Below are 15,499 nucleotides of genomic sequence, written 5' to 3'. Positions count from 1 at the left end.
AGATTGGTTTCACATAGAGAACATCAGAGCATCCTAGCTGCTGTGAAACCAGAAATATAGGCAGTGATTAGCCTGATATAGGGGTGCCCTGGATGTAACTTCTTGCCCCTGTTGTTGAAAGGCCATCCCAACAGGTGTCATTTCATTTAGGCTCTTTATGCTGACAGTAGAGCCAAAGTTGCAAGTAAAGCAAAGTTATTGAACAGGGAGAATATAGCCTGATATATTTGAACTGCAGTTATATCTTCCCCATGTAAACAGTAGATGTTCAGATGAAAGGAAAAATGAAAAAATAAACCACCTGTAACTATGTTAGGAAGACCTATTATAACACAAAACCATACATATTCTAACATGAACACATGAGATGTAGCAGAAAAAGCCTGGCCTGTGCTGTTTCGTGTTTGAGACTTAGCTTAATTTTCAGTGTATGTATTGACGTCAGATCAGATTGGCTTGCTTATGCCCAGAATAATTATTCTATTAACTTCCTGGCTCTCTTCCTTTTTGCTTTCTACTTGCTTCTGATTTTTTGGATTCCTTCTCTAGTCTCTCCTTTTTTCTTGTATAGCATCAAAAGCCACCCACTGTTAATAGAAATATTCTTCATAATTACATCTTAGCTTCTCCGGTTGTTGCTATAGCAGCTAAATATGCTTTTTCATCTGCAGTGAGTTTACTTTTTTATTTATTTCTTTTCTTTCTTGATTTTTTTTAATGGTTTAGACCGAAAAATATCCTGCCTATATGTCTCTCAAGTTCAGAGGCAGTCGCTACTTTCTGTTCATGGATTACCTGAAAAGGCAGGTGGTGTTTTACTGAACAGAAAGAGTATCATATGCGTTTGGAACATCTGGCAGCCCTCCAGTCCTCAGAAAGTTTTAACATGTGACTCAGAGGTACATTTTAATAACATTATATAGCTGCACATTGAATAAATGGCTTTATTATGTGTATTTTGTTTTCTTGTCTTGCTGCAAGATATATTATCTTTTGAGATACATGTTTGAGCCTACTGAGCAAAACTCTACCCTCATTCCGTTTTGTGCTCCCGTACTAGAATGTAGTGATGGCCCTAGTGGATTGTTTGTTTTGGTTTGGTTTGGTTTTTAATTTTGATTCTATTTCATGGTTGAAGAGTGAATGGAAGTAAACCAGCTGGTTCAGATGTTGTCAGGACTTCTCTCTACCCATCAGTACCATACAGCTGGATCACCCCCTTCAGCTTTGTGGTAGTAGATGCAGATACACAACAAATGTCTTGAAAAGGGAAGGCCTACCGAAAGCCTTGTATCCTACTTCCATTTTAAATAAACTCTTCTTCTGCTGCAAACACCTGTAATCTGTCTTTTCTGGATTTGCATGCCTAGGAAGAGCAAACGTATTTCAGGCTTATCACATCATTGGCCTTTATCATATCAACCATGCATATTTTTACTGCTTAACAGGTGGTATGTTGCTGCTTTAGTCCCAATAAAACAACATTAGTTTTTGCTGGAACAATAGATGGTTCATTGTTGGTGTGGGATCTTCGGGAAGACTCAAGAATGCACCCTCATATGACGATCAGTGACACTGACTGGACATTTAGAGTTCCAACATTTTCCACTGGTTAGTATCTATGCATTCTGATTAGTCATTTTGTGGGCAGTGAAGCAATTCCACTACTAATTCTGCTAAGAACACTCTTTCTCAGTAGCCTAGTTTAGCCAGTTCAGAGATTATATTTAGTCTAGTAAAAATTGCCAATCAGTAATAGCTGTAAAGAAATTTAAGGCAGCTCAATATGTATCAAGCAGTGAGAAGGGAGAGGTGGACCAGATGTAGAACCTAAGGAGCATGGTAATATTAAAATGGACTCTCAACTACTGCCTCATCTGAAATCATTAGCTTAGTCAATTTTCATCATCTATCTCCCTTAAACATTAAACACACATATTAAGATGTATTTAAAATAAAGTAATTTAAGACTGTAAAACATGTTTTTTCAAATTCATTTTAAGGTTACAATCTGTACAAATTGTCCCCTAGGTCTTGATGTTTCTATAAGGTTGCATTCAAGACATATCCAAGTGTATATGTGCATAACCTCCGTTAGAATCAGTGCAGTGCTACTCTGTGGGATCTAGAGAGCTGTTCATCTCATCCTAATGTAGCTATCTGTATATGGTTAGCTGGATTGATTGTCAGAAGTGCTCGTGGGTGACCTCCTTTCATCCTTTGACATTTTCTTGTCATTGCATTTCTCCTTTTTTTCCTACACTTCTGATTCCTTAGTGTATGATCAAAATAACATAGGCTTTTGTAAATCTTCTTATAATCCATGGACAACAAATTCAAAAGTTACAGAAGTTTATGTAGGGCATATAAATGACATACTAGAAGACACAATCCAAAGTACTTCACTCTGTATTTGAGTTGGTGTACGAGATCGTTACAATTTTATGAATCTGATGGAAATGAATGGATCTCTATGCCTATTACCAATGTTTGTCATTGCAAATTTAAATAGAAGAGCAAGTCATTAAACTTAATGAAGTTTTCAATGTATGTAGTTGTATGTTGAGAGTTTGGGAATGAGGTGTACACACCAGCAGTTTGAGCCTTGGTTCGTCTCAATCTTAATTACAAATTGGTGCCATTTTTCTTGGCACTCTATTGTACCCTAGAGTGAAAAATAACACATAGCAATATTTTTTTAATAATTTTATTATGCAAAATAAGTCCTTCTTCATGTATTTTTCCTTTTTTTGTGTGCAGGTGCTACCATTTAACTTACACTGAGGTATTACTATTTTTCTAAAAAAAACACCACACACATGCACAAAATCCTCTTTTGTTCACAAGTGTATCTAATTGCAGTAGCCATGTTAAATTAAACATTAGTTGGTTGTTGATAGACTTTTAATTTTTTTTTAGTAGATCAAAGATGCTTGGTCTTGTGTTGCACAATGGGCTAGTAGTCAAATATATGTATACAGTTTCATGCAGTTGCTTATATGAGCAAGCATTTTTTAATGCTGTATACTTAGGAAGCTTTATGCCTTAAATGAGATTAAGTTCAGTGCACAGAGCAAGTCCAGAAATCAAGAGTATCTGACAAAGAATGCATATTGAAATTGCTGTAAGTATACATTTATTTTAAAATGTTATTAAAGAGTAAATACATATTTTCTTGTGGTGAATTGTTTGTTTCAGCATAGTTACTTTCTATTAAATAATACTCTGTAAGAGTAATTTTTCTTCAGTTTTGTCTTTTCTATAGTAAGCAGTGATTAATTTCTACCTCTGTTGTTTATGGAGCTTAAAATTAATATAATTCTTTTCATGGTAACCCTGAAATGGCAGATTTTAATGAAATGTCTGGTACAGTGGCATAAATGGTGCAGCAGTCATTTGGAAAATGAGAAGTAAATACAAATGGTGAAACATTGATTTATCTCGTAGTATCTTGTTAATTTAGGAAACAGTTTGCAGTATTGTATTTGAGACTTTTACAAAGTAATTCTTTATGAAGTTATTATTTGCCATTCTTTCTTTGTAATCATCATTTTCCCATAAGCTGAAAAGTGATTAGGGTTTTGTTGTCGTTTATGTTGAAAATAATATGGTGTTTACCTTTCATTATCCTTAATTACAGATGGCATTCTAAGCTCAGTAAACCACACCTCTCCTATACTAGCAGTGGAACCTGTCTCGACCTCTCTCTACACTGATCAGAATTATGGGCTCTCAAGCCTGTCTTATCAGGAGGGTATGTAAGCTGCTCTTCAAAGCATCAATACGTCTGATTCTTTCTTTAGGTATCTAGTGAAACTAATATATCATAGCCAAAATCCAGTTTATAATTCTGTTCTGCCTCTTAAGTTGTCTGTAGTATCAATTGCATACAACATTCATGTTTATTTTCTGCTCTCATTTTTATGTAACGTTCATTCAGTGCAGTTTCACATTGGATGTGGGTGCATGCTTGTTATAATGTCTGTTTTCAAGACAATATTTTTTTCTTCCATGATAAAACAAATTATCACTTAAAAACTGCCTTTAGAGAAGTCTTTGTGCTTCTGTAATGTCTTTAAAGAAATCAGAATGCCTTTAGAGAGTCTTAGTGCTCCTATAATGTCCAAAAAAACCCTATCTAAAAAAGTGGAGCAACTTGCTTGTATCTGAAAGCAATTAAAATATGTGACTGCACTTGGTGATTCTTCCTGTGCCTTTTGCCTCATTTTCTTATGACCAACCTTTGCAAAGAAACTTTAATCCTCATGCCGGAGACATTATTACTTCCATTGCAGATTTTCACTTTGAAATCCATAGTAGTCCAAAGCAATGTGCTACATGTTGCAGGTTTTACAAGATTTCATCTATTGCACTTCATGTTCTGTTCTGAAGTCCATGCAGAATCCAGACATTTTAAAAGATGCAGACAGAGAACATCTGCCTATCTTGTAGGACAAACTGAACATACTAGTTTTATGCCTTTTTCTTCTTTGGTAGAATTAGGGCGCTTTCCCTTTTTATGCAGCTGAGAGGATCATAAAAGTTTCAGAGAATGTATTAAGTTAGGAAATGTTTTAAATCCTTTGATATTGTTCAGGATGAAGGTCGGTGTATGAGTATAAATTGTTACTATTCCTTCCATAGAAATGTCAGGCCCTCCATTTCAGATAGCGTCAATGGATGAAAATGGAATCCTCAATATGTGGGTGAGTAATATATGTATGAAAAGAGAGAATATCACATGTTGGAATAATAAAGTACTTCTTCAAATATAGCAACCCAAATCCAGGATTTCTGATGAGAATTTCCTCCCTGAAAATTACAGCAATACTATCCATTCTGTTGGAATTCTCCTCAAAATTTTTGACTTGTCTCCCTAATGCCATGATGTTATCCCTAGGCAAAACTATTAACAGGTATATGAATTCATGAAAACAGGCAATCAGTCATTCTGCTTCATAGGAATATGTTCACATATTTCTATTAATTGAATAATAGACCTCAGTCCTCTTTCATCCACCTGCTTTATTTTATTTGAATCACAGTGGTGTTAGAGACTGTGTTGAATGTATGTGAGAAATGACATTCATAATTTATATAAAATAAATGTTCAAGAGGCAAAATATGAAAATCTGTGGATAGGATTACCCTGCCTAAAATATGATGGGCAGGTAAGCACCAGGTCTGTTGCTTTTAATTGCTGTTCTGACAACTCTTCTTTCTATCGGATGTTTTCGGTCTTTTTCTGATGCAGCTTTCGCCCAGCTGCTGAACCTGTTGTTTGCGTCTGAATTGATCTTACTTGAGGAACTGAATGGCTCAGTGAATAATAAGGGGATAAAAGTATTTCCCTTCTGTATCACTAGTTAAGTCCCTTAAAGCTCTAAGTAGATTTAGTAGCAACAGATTCAGACCAAATGATCTACCTTTTCTATTTCATGAATAGTGAAAAGCACAGGAAATGTGTTACAATTCCTTATTTAGGAGTTTAGGGTGTTTTTTTTTGTGACTGACCAAACCAACAATATGCCAACTAGTGATTAAGCATAGAATGTAACTTCCCATATTTTACTTTCCAGCAGGGAGCATCCAGCAGGCATGTGAAGCTATTTTTAGCATTGCAGACATTGACAGGGCATAGAGAATCTACCTGCAATCATTGTAATGTTAGACCTACCTATCTAAACGTTCCTTTAGAGTTATGTCATACATTATTACAACTAGTTAAAAAGCTTTAAAGTCTCGTAAATATTTATTGCTTATTAATGTTAAATATTGACTTTTCAGGTAGTTGTTGAATTACAAAAAGTGGATTTAGCTGGTTCACAAACTGATTTAGGTGAGTACTGTACATTAGAGGTAGAATAAAGTGCTTGAGTTTTGAGATTATGAAGTTAGAAGAGTGAGGAAGAGTCAGTGGTGACAAAAAATAGTTTAGAAGAAGGCAAAATTACTGAGGAAAAGATTAATTCTGAATAGGACATATATCTGATATTTGGGGTTATTGGTTAGGTATCATGAGAGTTATTTTCACTGCTCTCTGAATCTCATCTGCTAATTCTGTATTGGTAATTGCCACCACAGACAACTGCATTTCTTATCATGTCAAAACAGATTCCTGTGTCCTCAACAGCTTTTTTTCAAAGAATATGAGATTTCATGTCCTTCTCGATCCTCCTGTTCTTTCCTTAGTTTTAACCAAATCTGTTACAATGCTTTTGTTGTTGCTTTTATCTCCATTTTGATACTTGCCCTGAAAGTTCTCTTTTAGGTAAGGTACTTAATTTAGCGTGAGAAAAAAGTTTCCATGAAAAAAGTAAAGAACAAAGTCCATTCAGGCCTTTCTGAGTTATGTGAATGAAGAAAATTGTATTTTTTGTTCTTTGAACAAGTTTAGACTTACATACTTACCTAACTGGAAAAGGCTGTGATTAAAACCAATTTTAAAATATATGTGTAAACAATGAAGTCATGCTAACAAACTGGAATTTTTGATCAGTTTTCTAATTTATAAGCTTGTGTGCAATGTCTGGCTATATTAAGCTGCTGAAGTTGGGTATTATTTCTGTGGAGAGGTACATTCTAAAGCTGTGGTCATGTGTTGACAGAGTTTCACTGCCACCAGCATTCATTTTTTTCCTTTTCAAAAAGTTCTTGAGTTTGAAGGATTTGAATTATTTATGTTATTCTCTAATAACATAGACCTACTTTATGAAAGCATTATGACAGTCTCTCATTACTATAATTCATTGTCAAAGATCCAAGTGACGTACATGTGCATTTTCACCATTGATAGAATTGGTTTTTATAGAGTGATATTACAGGACGTTATATGCATACTGTAAAACTAAAATATATAATCATGTTTCCCTTTCTCTGCCCTCTCTCTTTGATTTCTGTCAAAGATTACAACTCTTCAGATTTGAATTCTGAAGTAAATAGTTCTAAATGATGTAAGATTCTTACATATCAAAAGCTATACCTACAATGAACAATTTAATTATGAAGTATCCTTTTACTTATTAGTTTAGGTTTTAATTTGATGATAGCACTTTCTTAATGGAAAATGCTTAAATCAGCTTAAATAATTGTTTTATATAATTTTAGGTTTAATTCCTGGAGGGAAAGTGAAGTTAGTACATAGCTCTACTATGGAATTGAATAACAGGTAAGAAAACAGTGGCATTTAGATTTTACATGTGTAGCTCACAAAGCTAATTTTTCCTGTAGTTTATTAATTTGCTGTTACGTAAGATATATTTAACAATATTTTCATTAGTTGTTTGGGGTTTTTTTAATATACACTTTTCCTAGAGCTAGTCGTAGACATTTTAGATCAAGAGTTTCTGTATGTACATGCATAGCTTTAAGAGACAACTTCCTGCATTTATGTCATCTTTTACCTGTACATTTTTCCTAGCCTTTTCCCAAAGGATGTGTGCCAGAGACTGCCCCAGACACTGACTATTAAATTTCTGTCTTCTAATCCTAATCATTTCATTGTTGGAACAAACATTGTGAGTAATGTGCTGAAATTAATCTCATTGTTATTTTTTGTTTTGGAAGCTGCCCCATTTACTTGGATTTTTACCAGACTGTATATAAAATTTATAATTGGAGGCTATTATTAAAATCTGTTAGCTATTAAAATTCATTAGCTGTTAAGGATCTTTTAAGGCAAGTAGCTCTGTGAATTATTTAACTTTTTCTTGTAATACTGATAATGCAAATTTTGTTTTGTTTTGTTTAATTCATTTTTTGTATGTCGTTTGTAGGGGCTGGTAGCCCACGGTACGAGACATGATTTAAAAGTTCTTCCAAAGCTATTCAGACCTCAGGGGAGCAGACTGAGATCAATAAGCATCAATGCAATTGATTTCTTCCCTTTTGGAAAGCCACTGTTTTTGGTATGAAAACATTTTAATATAATACAAGTTTCATTTTTTAATTACTTGCTGAGGGAGGATTTCTAATTTGACGTATTTAACTAGGTGTGATAGTTGATTTACTTCACTGACTCTAATCTGCCATGAAGGGTGACAACAAATCTTGTGTCCTGGTGTTCAAACTTTGCTTATGTAAAAGGTGGACCATCTGGCTCACAGAAACAAATGGCAATCTCACTTCAGCCTTACAACTTATTCTTTGTTTTTACTGAAATTCAGCACTGCAAGCAGATCTTCTGCTGTTAATGAAGCCTCAGCTGTTTGTCACTCTTGTCATACATTACTTAGTGACATAATCATTTTAGAGACAAAATATCTGTATTGCTGTGAAATAAAGGTCTGTGGGGCAGCTCTGGGCGTTCCCTGCTTTCCTTTCCTCTCCGCACCAGCAGAGTGGCAGTGTACCGTGTAGTCAGGTATGTTCAAATCTGCCCTCAGCAGTTCATATTGACACACCCACTGTTCTTATTTGTCTCCCTTGTGAAAGTTTGTTCAATGCAAGTTGAATCTGACTTTGGTAGGATTTTCCATCTGCTTATCCTTGCATATATATTTGTACTTGATTCTCTCTTAAAAATGCTTTCTTTCTAAATTTGCCATGATTTACATGACTTCATTGGGATTGCCTAAGGTATAAAGTTAATGTGTTTGGCTACAGTGTACATATTTTGTGTCACCATTGCGCAGACAGAACTTTCTTTTACCAGTGTGGATGTTCTTACCTTTTTCCCAAATGTATTTATTTAGAGTGATACTGACTTCTATAAGTTTGTGTCTTCAGTCCTTTTAAATGTAAGCACAATTTGCAGAGTCACTGTAAAAAGTCATCATAATTTGAAAATTCTAAGAAGTCTTCCTGAGGTAGAGGTGGCCCAGGGTAGTAACAATAAGTTATTTTCTCTTTTCATAGAATAGTTTCTTTTGTACCTGGATTAGAGCAAACTTGTAAATGTTATACTAGGCAAGACAAAGGTTATAAGAAAATATCTGGAAGCGGTGATATCTGCCTGTCTTCGGATTTAGTTGTTCATTATGAATCCGTTTAATATCATTATACTGTTAGCACAGCCTGTCCTACTGAAAGCTATTCTTGGTTTTACAGATTACATGTGTCACTAAGTCTGAATTGGTCTCTAGGCTCTGACCTTGCTCCGATTCAGACTACTGTCAAGTTGTGCTCGATCATAGTATTAGTGAAGTTGATAGTTTGAGAACTTTTTTCAAAATAGGAAATTAGGACTTCATCCTGGGATTAGTGGGTTGGATTACTCTAGTATGCTCAGTACAGAGTACTTGTTTTGAACTCAAAATTACATTAAAAGTTACAATCTGGATAGTCCATAGAGTGAGATATGAGAGATGGGCCACTTGAGTCAGATAACTAATTTTATTTATATGCTTGATATTCCCAAGAATTGAATTGTTTTTATCCTGCTTAGTTTGTTCTGTTCCCAGAAATTATTTTCTTTTTGACGATGATATAGGTTGGCTGTTCAGATGGAAGTATTAGATTGCACGGAATGACATCAGAGTATCCCCTCATGCAGTGGAACGACAGCACAAATGGCCAGCCAATTGTTGCCCTGCAGTGGGCTTTAACAAGACCTGCTGTGTTTTTTGTCCTGGATGCGTCATCTAATATTTACATTTGGGATCTTCTGGAAAATGATTTGTTCCCTGTGGCAAAGGAGACTATTCCATCAGAGAAGTAAGTACATTACATTACTCTATTTTTAACAAAATATTAATGTTATTGTCATCTTCATTTTGATTAGAGTATGGATTAGTTTTTTTGCTTGACATTAAATGTTCATTAGAATTTGCTTTTCTGACTGTATTTTTTAAACTGTTGGAGGTGTGGAAAGAGACTATAGCGAGCTAAATTTTAGTTTATCCTTATTTACTTATTATTTTATACAGTCTGATAAAGGAGAAATAATGTTGGTATAAATCAAAATCAGTTGTAGTGTTATCAGTTGGGACAGGTGTCCGTACATGGAGCAGTTACTCTGTATGAAGAGAACAGTTTTGTTTCCACTAAAATCACTGGACTGCTCAAGTTCAAAGATAGCTTTGCTGGATCAGGATCAACCCCTAAAATAGGCAAGATGTTGGACAACATTTTAAAATGCTTATATATAGTATGGTTACTAATATAAAGAAATATATTGTGTTCATTGTCACAAAGGAAACAAGACTGTTTTTGGCTAGCACATATTCACCAAGACTCACCGTACTGTTCCTGTAGTCCGTGTAGTCCTGGGCATCCTGTAGATTGCTGCAGAAAAGGAGTTTAATTTAGCCTGCCTGAATTACAGTCTTGAGGATTCTCTTTCCTCCCTGATGGGAGCCCTACTGGGAGACTGTCTGTTCCCTAGGCTTAAGTTAGTCTTGGTGAATATCCCTCTAGCTAGAAGTTTTCCTTACAGCCTTGTAAACTATAGCAAAGTGCTGCTAGTTTTGGGAGAAAATAATATAATTTTCAAAGTTGCTACACTGTACTGGAAAATACCATAAAAAATAGTTCATTTTTACAAGCTTGAAATAATTTTTAAGACGATTAGATGATGGAATCTGTGAACAGAGGAAGAATTGCCTGTTATGTTTACATTAAATGATTGCAACTGGTGAAAAGCTAAAGAACATGCTGGGACTTGAAATAGTGAGGAATATCACGCTGTGATGAGCAGAAAAAAGGAATCATTTAGTTAACTATCAGTAGCTAAAAACACATTTGAAAACACATATTTTTATTAATTTTGCCTCAATTAAAAACACTCCCCCATTCTTTTGATTTCAGTGTTCTAACTATGGCTCTACTGGGAGAACCAGAAAAAACAAACGGATTGTTAGGCATTGTGCTGGCCAAAGAATCTGGACAGATAGACATTCAATATGTAAAGAAGAAGTGGGCATTACCTCAGCCTGAGGAATCTGAAAAACTACATTTGCTTTTATTGCAGACTTTTTAGAAAGAGTACACCTGTCTGGGTGTGCAAATTGTTGCAAAATATTTAGATTATTTTTGACTGCAATTAAAAGATTTGTAATGTAATTTTGTATTTGTATATAACTTGTATATATTTTAAAGAATATCAGTACAGTATTTCAGCTGAAACCATGTATTTTATCACAAAAATGGCAGAACCAAATTTAACATTATTGTACTCAAAATGATGATGAACTGTATTTCATTATTGAAAGTACTCCAGATGTATATATTTTCAAAAAAATACTAAAAATATATTCCTATAAATTATGCTGCTGTTTCTCATTATTCTGCTCTGAAATAAATGATAGCAGTCCTTTGTCTGGTGAGCATAAAGTTGTGTCCCTGTATAAGCAACCTGAATGTATGGAGCCTTCTACCTCTGGGCCTTTTACACACTAACACTTGGAAAAACTTACTTATATCCACCTAAAAACATTATGCAAACATACCAGAACAGATTTGCATCACATAATACCTCACTTCTGATTTTGACCCTGAAACTTTGCAAAAGGGATACCTAGCTAACTCAAGTTGTCCTGGTATGTACACTACCTGTTTGGATCAAACTATGTAAACAATACGCTTGTGAGATTTACTGAAATTCTAGGTCCTTTGGGATTTCTGATGTAAAACAGAAAATACTGACCTGTTTAATCCTGAAAATCATTCCCAAAGCTCGTGTAGTGAGGAAGAGGATAGTTGTCTACAATATTATTCTGATTTTTGTACGCTATTGGTAAAGTTTGGACCAAGACCAACAACAGAAAATGTCTTTAACTTTTGTAGCCTAACAACTTCTGATTTAAAGATCATGAGGAAAACCATGATTAAAGGAGCACAGGTTCAGGGAAGAAAAGGACAATTGGAAGACAATGTGTTCAGAATTTAGTGAACATATATTTAAGATATGTACCATCTCCTTCTAAAGTAGACTGAAACAATTTGTAAATTCTAATTAATTTGTTGCAAACATTTTTCTATGTAAATTGTTACTTAAATTGAGCAAACTCAAAGTGGCCACATGATGGTGCCAAGTCACAGCAGTAAAAAATGAGTGCCGTATATAAACAACATACACCACTTTGGGAATGAATTTGTTGTAGTCCATTGCACGTTCCCCTTTCCTCAACAGCAGTGGCTGCAATCCAGAGAGCCTGATGAACTGTCCGAGGGATGCATATTTCAGAGGCCATTTTCACTATACTAGTTCCCTGGCTTTTTATGGGCATAAACACAAATGACTCTCCTCATCTTTATTGTTGGGTTTATACAGTGATAATATACACAAGTTAAATTAGAATAGCTTTAGTAATTCAGACAAAGAACAAACGGCAGGTACTTTTTTACAATAAGGTAGCAGATCATTGCTACTGAGAGCCATAGTAAAAAACCAAACCCAAATCTATCTCTTCTTTCCCTCTCAGAGAGACACGCATACCCCACCACTCCCTGCCTCCCCAATTTAAGATCAAAATTAAGCTTTGAAATTATACTAGTCTTCTGAAAGAAATCTCTTTCTTATTATCGTTTCATCACTTTCAGGACTTACCATCCTGAATTTTCTTACTGCAGCCACTTGTGCACATGGAAACTGTAAACAAAGGGTTGGGGGTTTTCTGCCTTGTGCTGTGTGCAGTGGTGGTGGGGCTTTTTCCAATATGCAAAAAGAAAAAGATAGTGTCAACCTTCACACAGAAGTACCTGTCGCTACTTTTGAGCTGCTGTTAACAGGTACGCTTGAATTCAAAGATCCAAATGTTTTAGGCCAGTTATGCTTGTACAACCTGGAGAGTTGAGTGTGAGTCGTGTCCCACATGGGGCCTGTGTTTCTTGATGAGTTTTCTCTCTTGAACTGCAAACTAATGTAATAATATGAATGTATCCTGTGCTGACAGTTGCTGTTACGGGAATGCGAGGGAAAAATGTGTAGAAGTTGCTGCTCTTTGGCGCGTTCTCTCACTGGGCAAATGCAGACCGTTAGAGTGACGCTCCGTGTAATCCTAGCAGTTGGGCGTATTGATGTAACCATTTTTGAGCACGTATCTGATCAGAAAAGTGGGAAGTACTGGTAGGCTGCAATACAAGAAAAGCGTTCCGTGCATAAGGACTTACAAAATTTTTTCAAACAAAAAAATATTGAATTTTTCATTGGCTACTTCTAATGATGATCAAGTTTGTGTTGTTAACATAAGGTATTGGATTTTGCTCATGTTTCATAAGCAAGCAACAACATGACCCTGTATGCAAAAGAAAAAAAGTTTGCTGTTAATTCCAAATTATTTTCATATCCATATGATTTTTACTAGTAGCTCTGATATGTGTGCATATGCATATGCATACATATTCTACTGAATGATCTTTGTATAGGAGGTAAACAGTACTATTGTGAAACATCTAAAATAGCCCCAATGATATATATCTCTTTTTTTTCCACCTGTGAGCAATTTTGGAATCCGTGTTCTTAACAGAATGAACTGTAGTTAAAATTAACTGACCCATATAATAGAAACTTACCATTCAAATGATATAAAACTTGAATCACTATCCACCCATGTTAATAACTTTTATAAAATATAACCTCTTGCTCTTAAGCCAACAAACCCTGGCAGCAAGGCTGAAAAATTTTAAATATGCAAAATGCCAGAAAGTTTTGGATAAACTTCTGCTTTTAATTTCCACTTTATGAACGTGCTTTGAAAGCCTTTTCTATTTAGAACATAAATATTAATACTGTTTTCATTGGATTTTGTCATCTCACAGATGGGAAAATGAAGTTTTCAGTAGCTGAATAATAAGTTAACTGAGGAACAGAATTCTTGAATCAGATGGCTGATTTCTTACAACTGTTTAGAAATGCTTTTATTAACCTGTCAGCCTATATTTGCAGTAGAGCTTGGTAGAACAGAAATAGCACGATTCTTCTTTTGTACCAGAACATTTCTTTTCAATTGTACTGAAGGTGACCATCCTACCCAATGCAATTTTGCTGTAATTAATCATAGCTGTCATTTAGTTAAGAAGTGTTGAAGGATACAGGAGCATTGTAGCTTCCATAGCTGGAATATTTTTAGCGGAACACAGTTAAATCATAAAAATAGTTACTCTTTTTAAAGACAGATGGTTTTTTCCTGATGGAGTTAGAAAGTCCATCTAGTTTTGTTCTAGGTGTAGAAATCGGCTGGACTAAAGCAAATACTAAAGTGTCACTGCATTACACAGACTCTTGGAATAGGCCTATCTGTAAAATTCACGTCGGAAGGAATCAGAATTTGGCCATCAGTGGCATGCTTGGGGGCATGCAAACCGGGAAAAGTTGTGAAGGTACAGGAGAATGGCTAATGAGCCATGTCTTCATTGCTAGCTTAATTTCCAATCACTCAGGCTTATCAGGATTCTATTTATAGACAAATGCTCATTTGTCCGTGTGTTTCTGAGCCTCCTCAGCTGTGAGAAGGAAGACGGCAATTCCATTTACAGCTCCCCTTAAAAAAATCAGCTAACTTCTCTTTTACTAGCAGTTCCTGAAGATTTCAGAAAGTGTATCAATAGAAAGTCTCTTACCCTAATTCCTGATGTAGGCCTTTTCGTGCATTATTCAAAGGGCTGTAAGAGGGCCTACGTCTTGCTGTTGCAACATAGGAAGTGGTGACTTAGGTGGTGCTCTGTGAAAGCTGAGTAGCATGTGGAATTATTTATCCTTTTTTTAATGCTACATGAAATATCCCACTGGAGCTATTTAAGTATGGATTATATTTCAGACTGGTTTTTTACTCAGAGTCTCTTAGCATCACTACAGAGTTTCCCTGCTCACCTCTCCCATGCTAATCATTGGCATGAAAGGTGGAGAAGAGATGTGGGCTGCCCAGTCCTGGAAGCTTGGACATTATTCAGGCTGTTCTGAAAGTGAATAACTAGGACACCTGCTTGCTGCTGCGGGGAGATACTGAAGGTATCCTCACCCAAGCCTTCCAGTTACCAACCATGTCCTCTTCATGAAGGGGAAGAAAAACACGTTGTCGGTGTCTGATGCTTCAGCAATTGCAGTCTAGTTCACAGCATTTGCCAGTCTTTAAGCTGGTAAAACCAAAGCAAAGTTCACTTGACACAGTAATGGTTACATCCCACAGGATTTTACAGGTGGAAATAGAGTGACAACAAACCGAGCCAAGCAAAAGACAATCATACCAGTTATCGAAATTACACTTCTGATTATGTTTTGGAACAGCTTAGCATGAAGGGGGAAGTGTTTACATATACTCTTAGTGGTAAAAAATAATAATTTTTTCTTTAGATCGGCCATGCCCAGCATTAGCTATTTTTAAACAAGTCAGCAAATGCAATTCTGCAAGTAGCTGTGACTATGGCTGGGAGGAAGGAGATGTTTCCTTCCCTCCTTGCAGTACTTTCCACAGCCTTTCCGTACAAACGCTGTGATTCATTCAGCCTTTCCTTTTTACGTTCTGCAGCCACTGGTACCAAGCCCACTATACTGGGGGCGAAAAGATATCCCTTAATCAGATCACCTGAGATCTTGAACAGTTTAAAGTGTTTTGATAGCTGG

At 35.6% G+C, this 15,499-nt stretch overlaps 1 protein-coding gene across 1 annotated transcript in view; it reads left to right on the top strand.

Moving 5' to 3' along the window:
• The window catches only part of DYNC2I1 (dynein 2 intermediate chain 1), a 33,891-nt gene extending 22,686 nt beyond the window's left edge, over positions 1-11,205 (top strand). Inside the window, exons 15-24 of the mRNA XM_087762550.1 lie at positions 727-899; positions 1,449-1,611; positions 3,641-3,754; positions 4,645-4,706; positions 5,788-5,839; positions 7,108-7,168; positions 7,421-7,517; positions 7,776-7,907; positions 9,431-9,654; positions 10,747-11,205. Coding sequence (XP_087618676.1) covers positions 727-899; positions 1,449-1,611; positions 3,641-3,754; positions 4,645-4,706; positions 5,788-5,839; positions 7,108-7,168; positions 7,421-7,517; positions 7,776-7,907; positions 9,431-9,654; positions 10,747-10,918 — 1,250 coding nt within the window. The 3' untranslated portion in view covers positions 10,919-11,205. The remainder of the gene's footprint in view (positions 1-726; positions 900-1,448; positions 1,612-3,640; positions 3,755-4,644; positions 4,707-5,787; positions 5,840-7,107; positions 7,169-7,420; positions 7,518-7,775; positions 7,908-9,430; positions 9,655-10,746) is intronic.
• Positions 11,206-15,499: the final 4,294 nt, after the last annotated feature.

Source organism: Nipponia nippon, unplaced genomic scaffold (genome assembly GCF_047370975.1).
Source record: "Nipponia nippon isolate SJK-2023a ecotype South Korea unplaced genomic scaffold, ASM4737097v1 scaffold_1, whole genome shotgun sequence".
NCBI lineage: Eukaryota > Metazoa > Chordata > Aves > Pelecaniformes > Threskiornithidae > Nipponia > Nipponia nippon.
The sequence above is the reverse complement of the archived record's forward strand: the minus strand, read 5'-3'. Positions and strand labels throughout refer to the sequence as shown.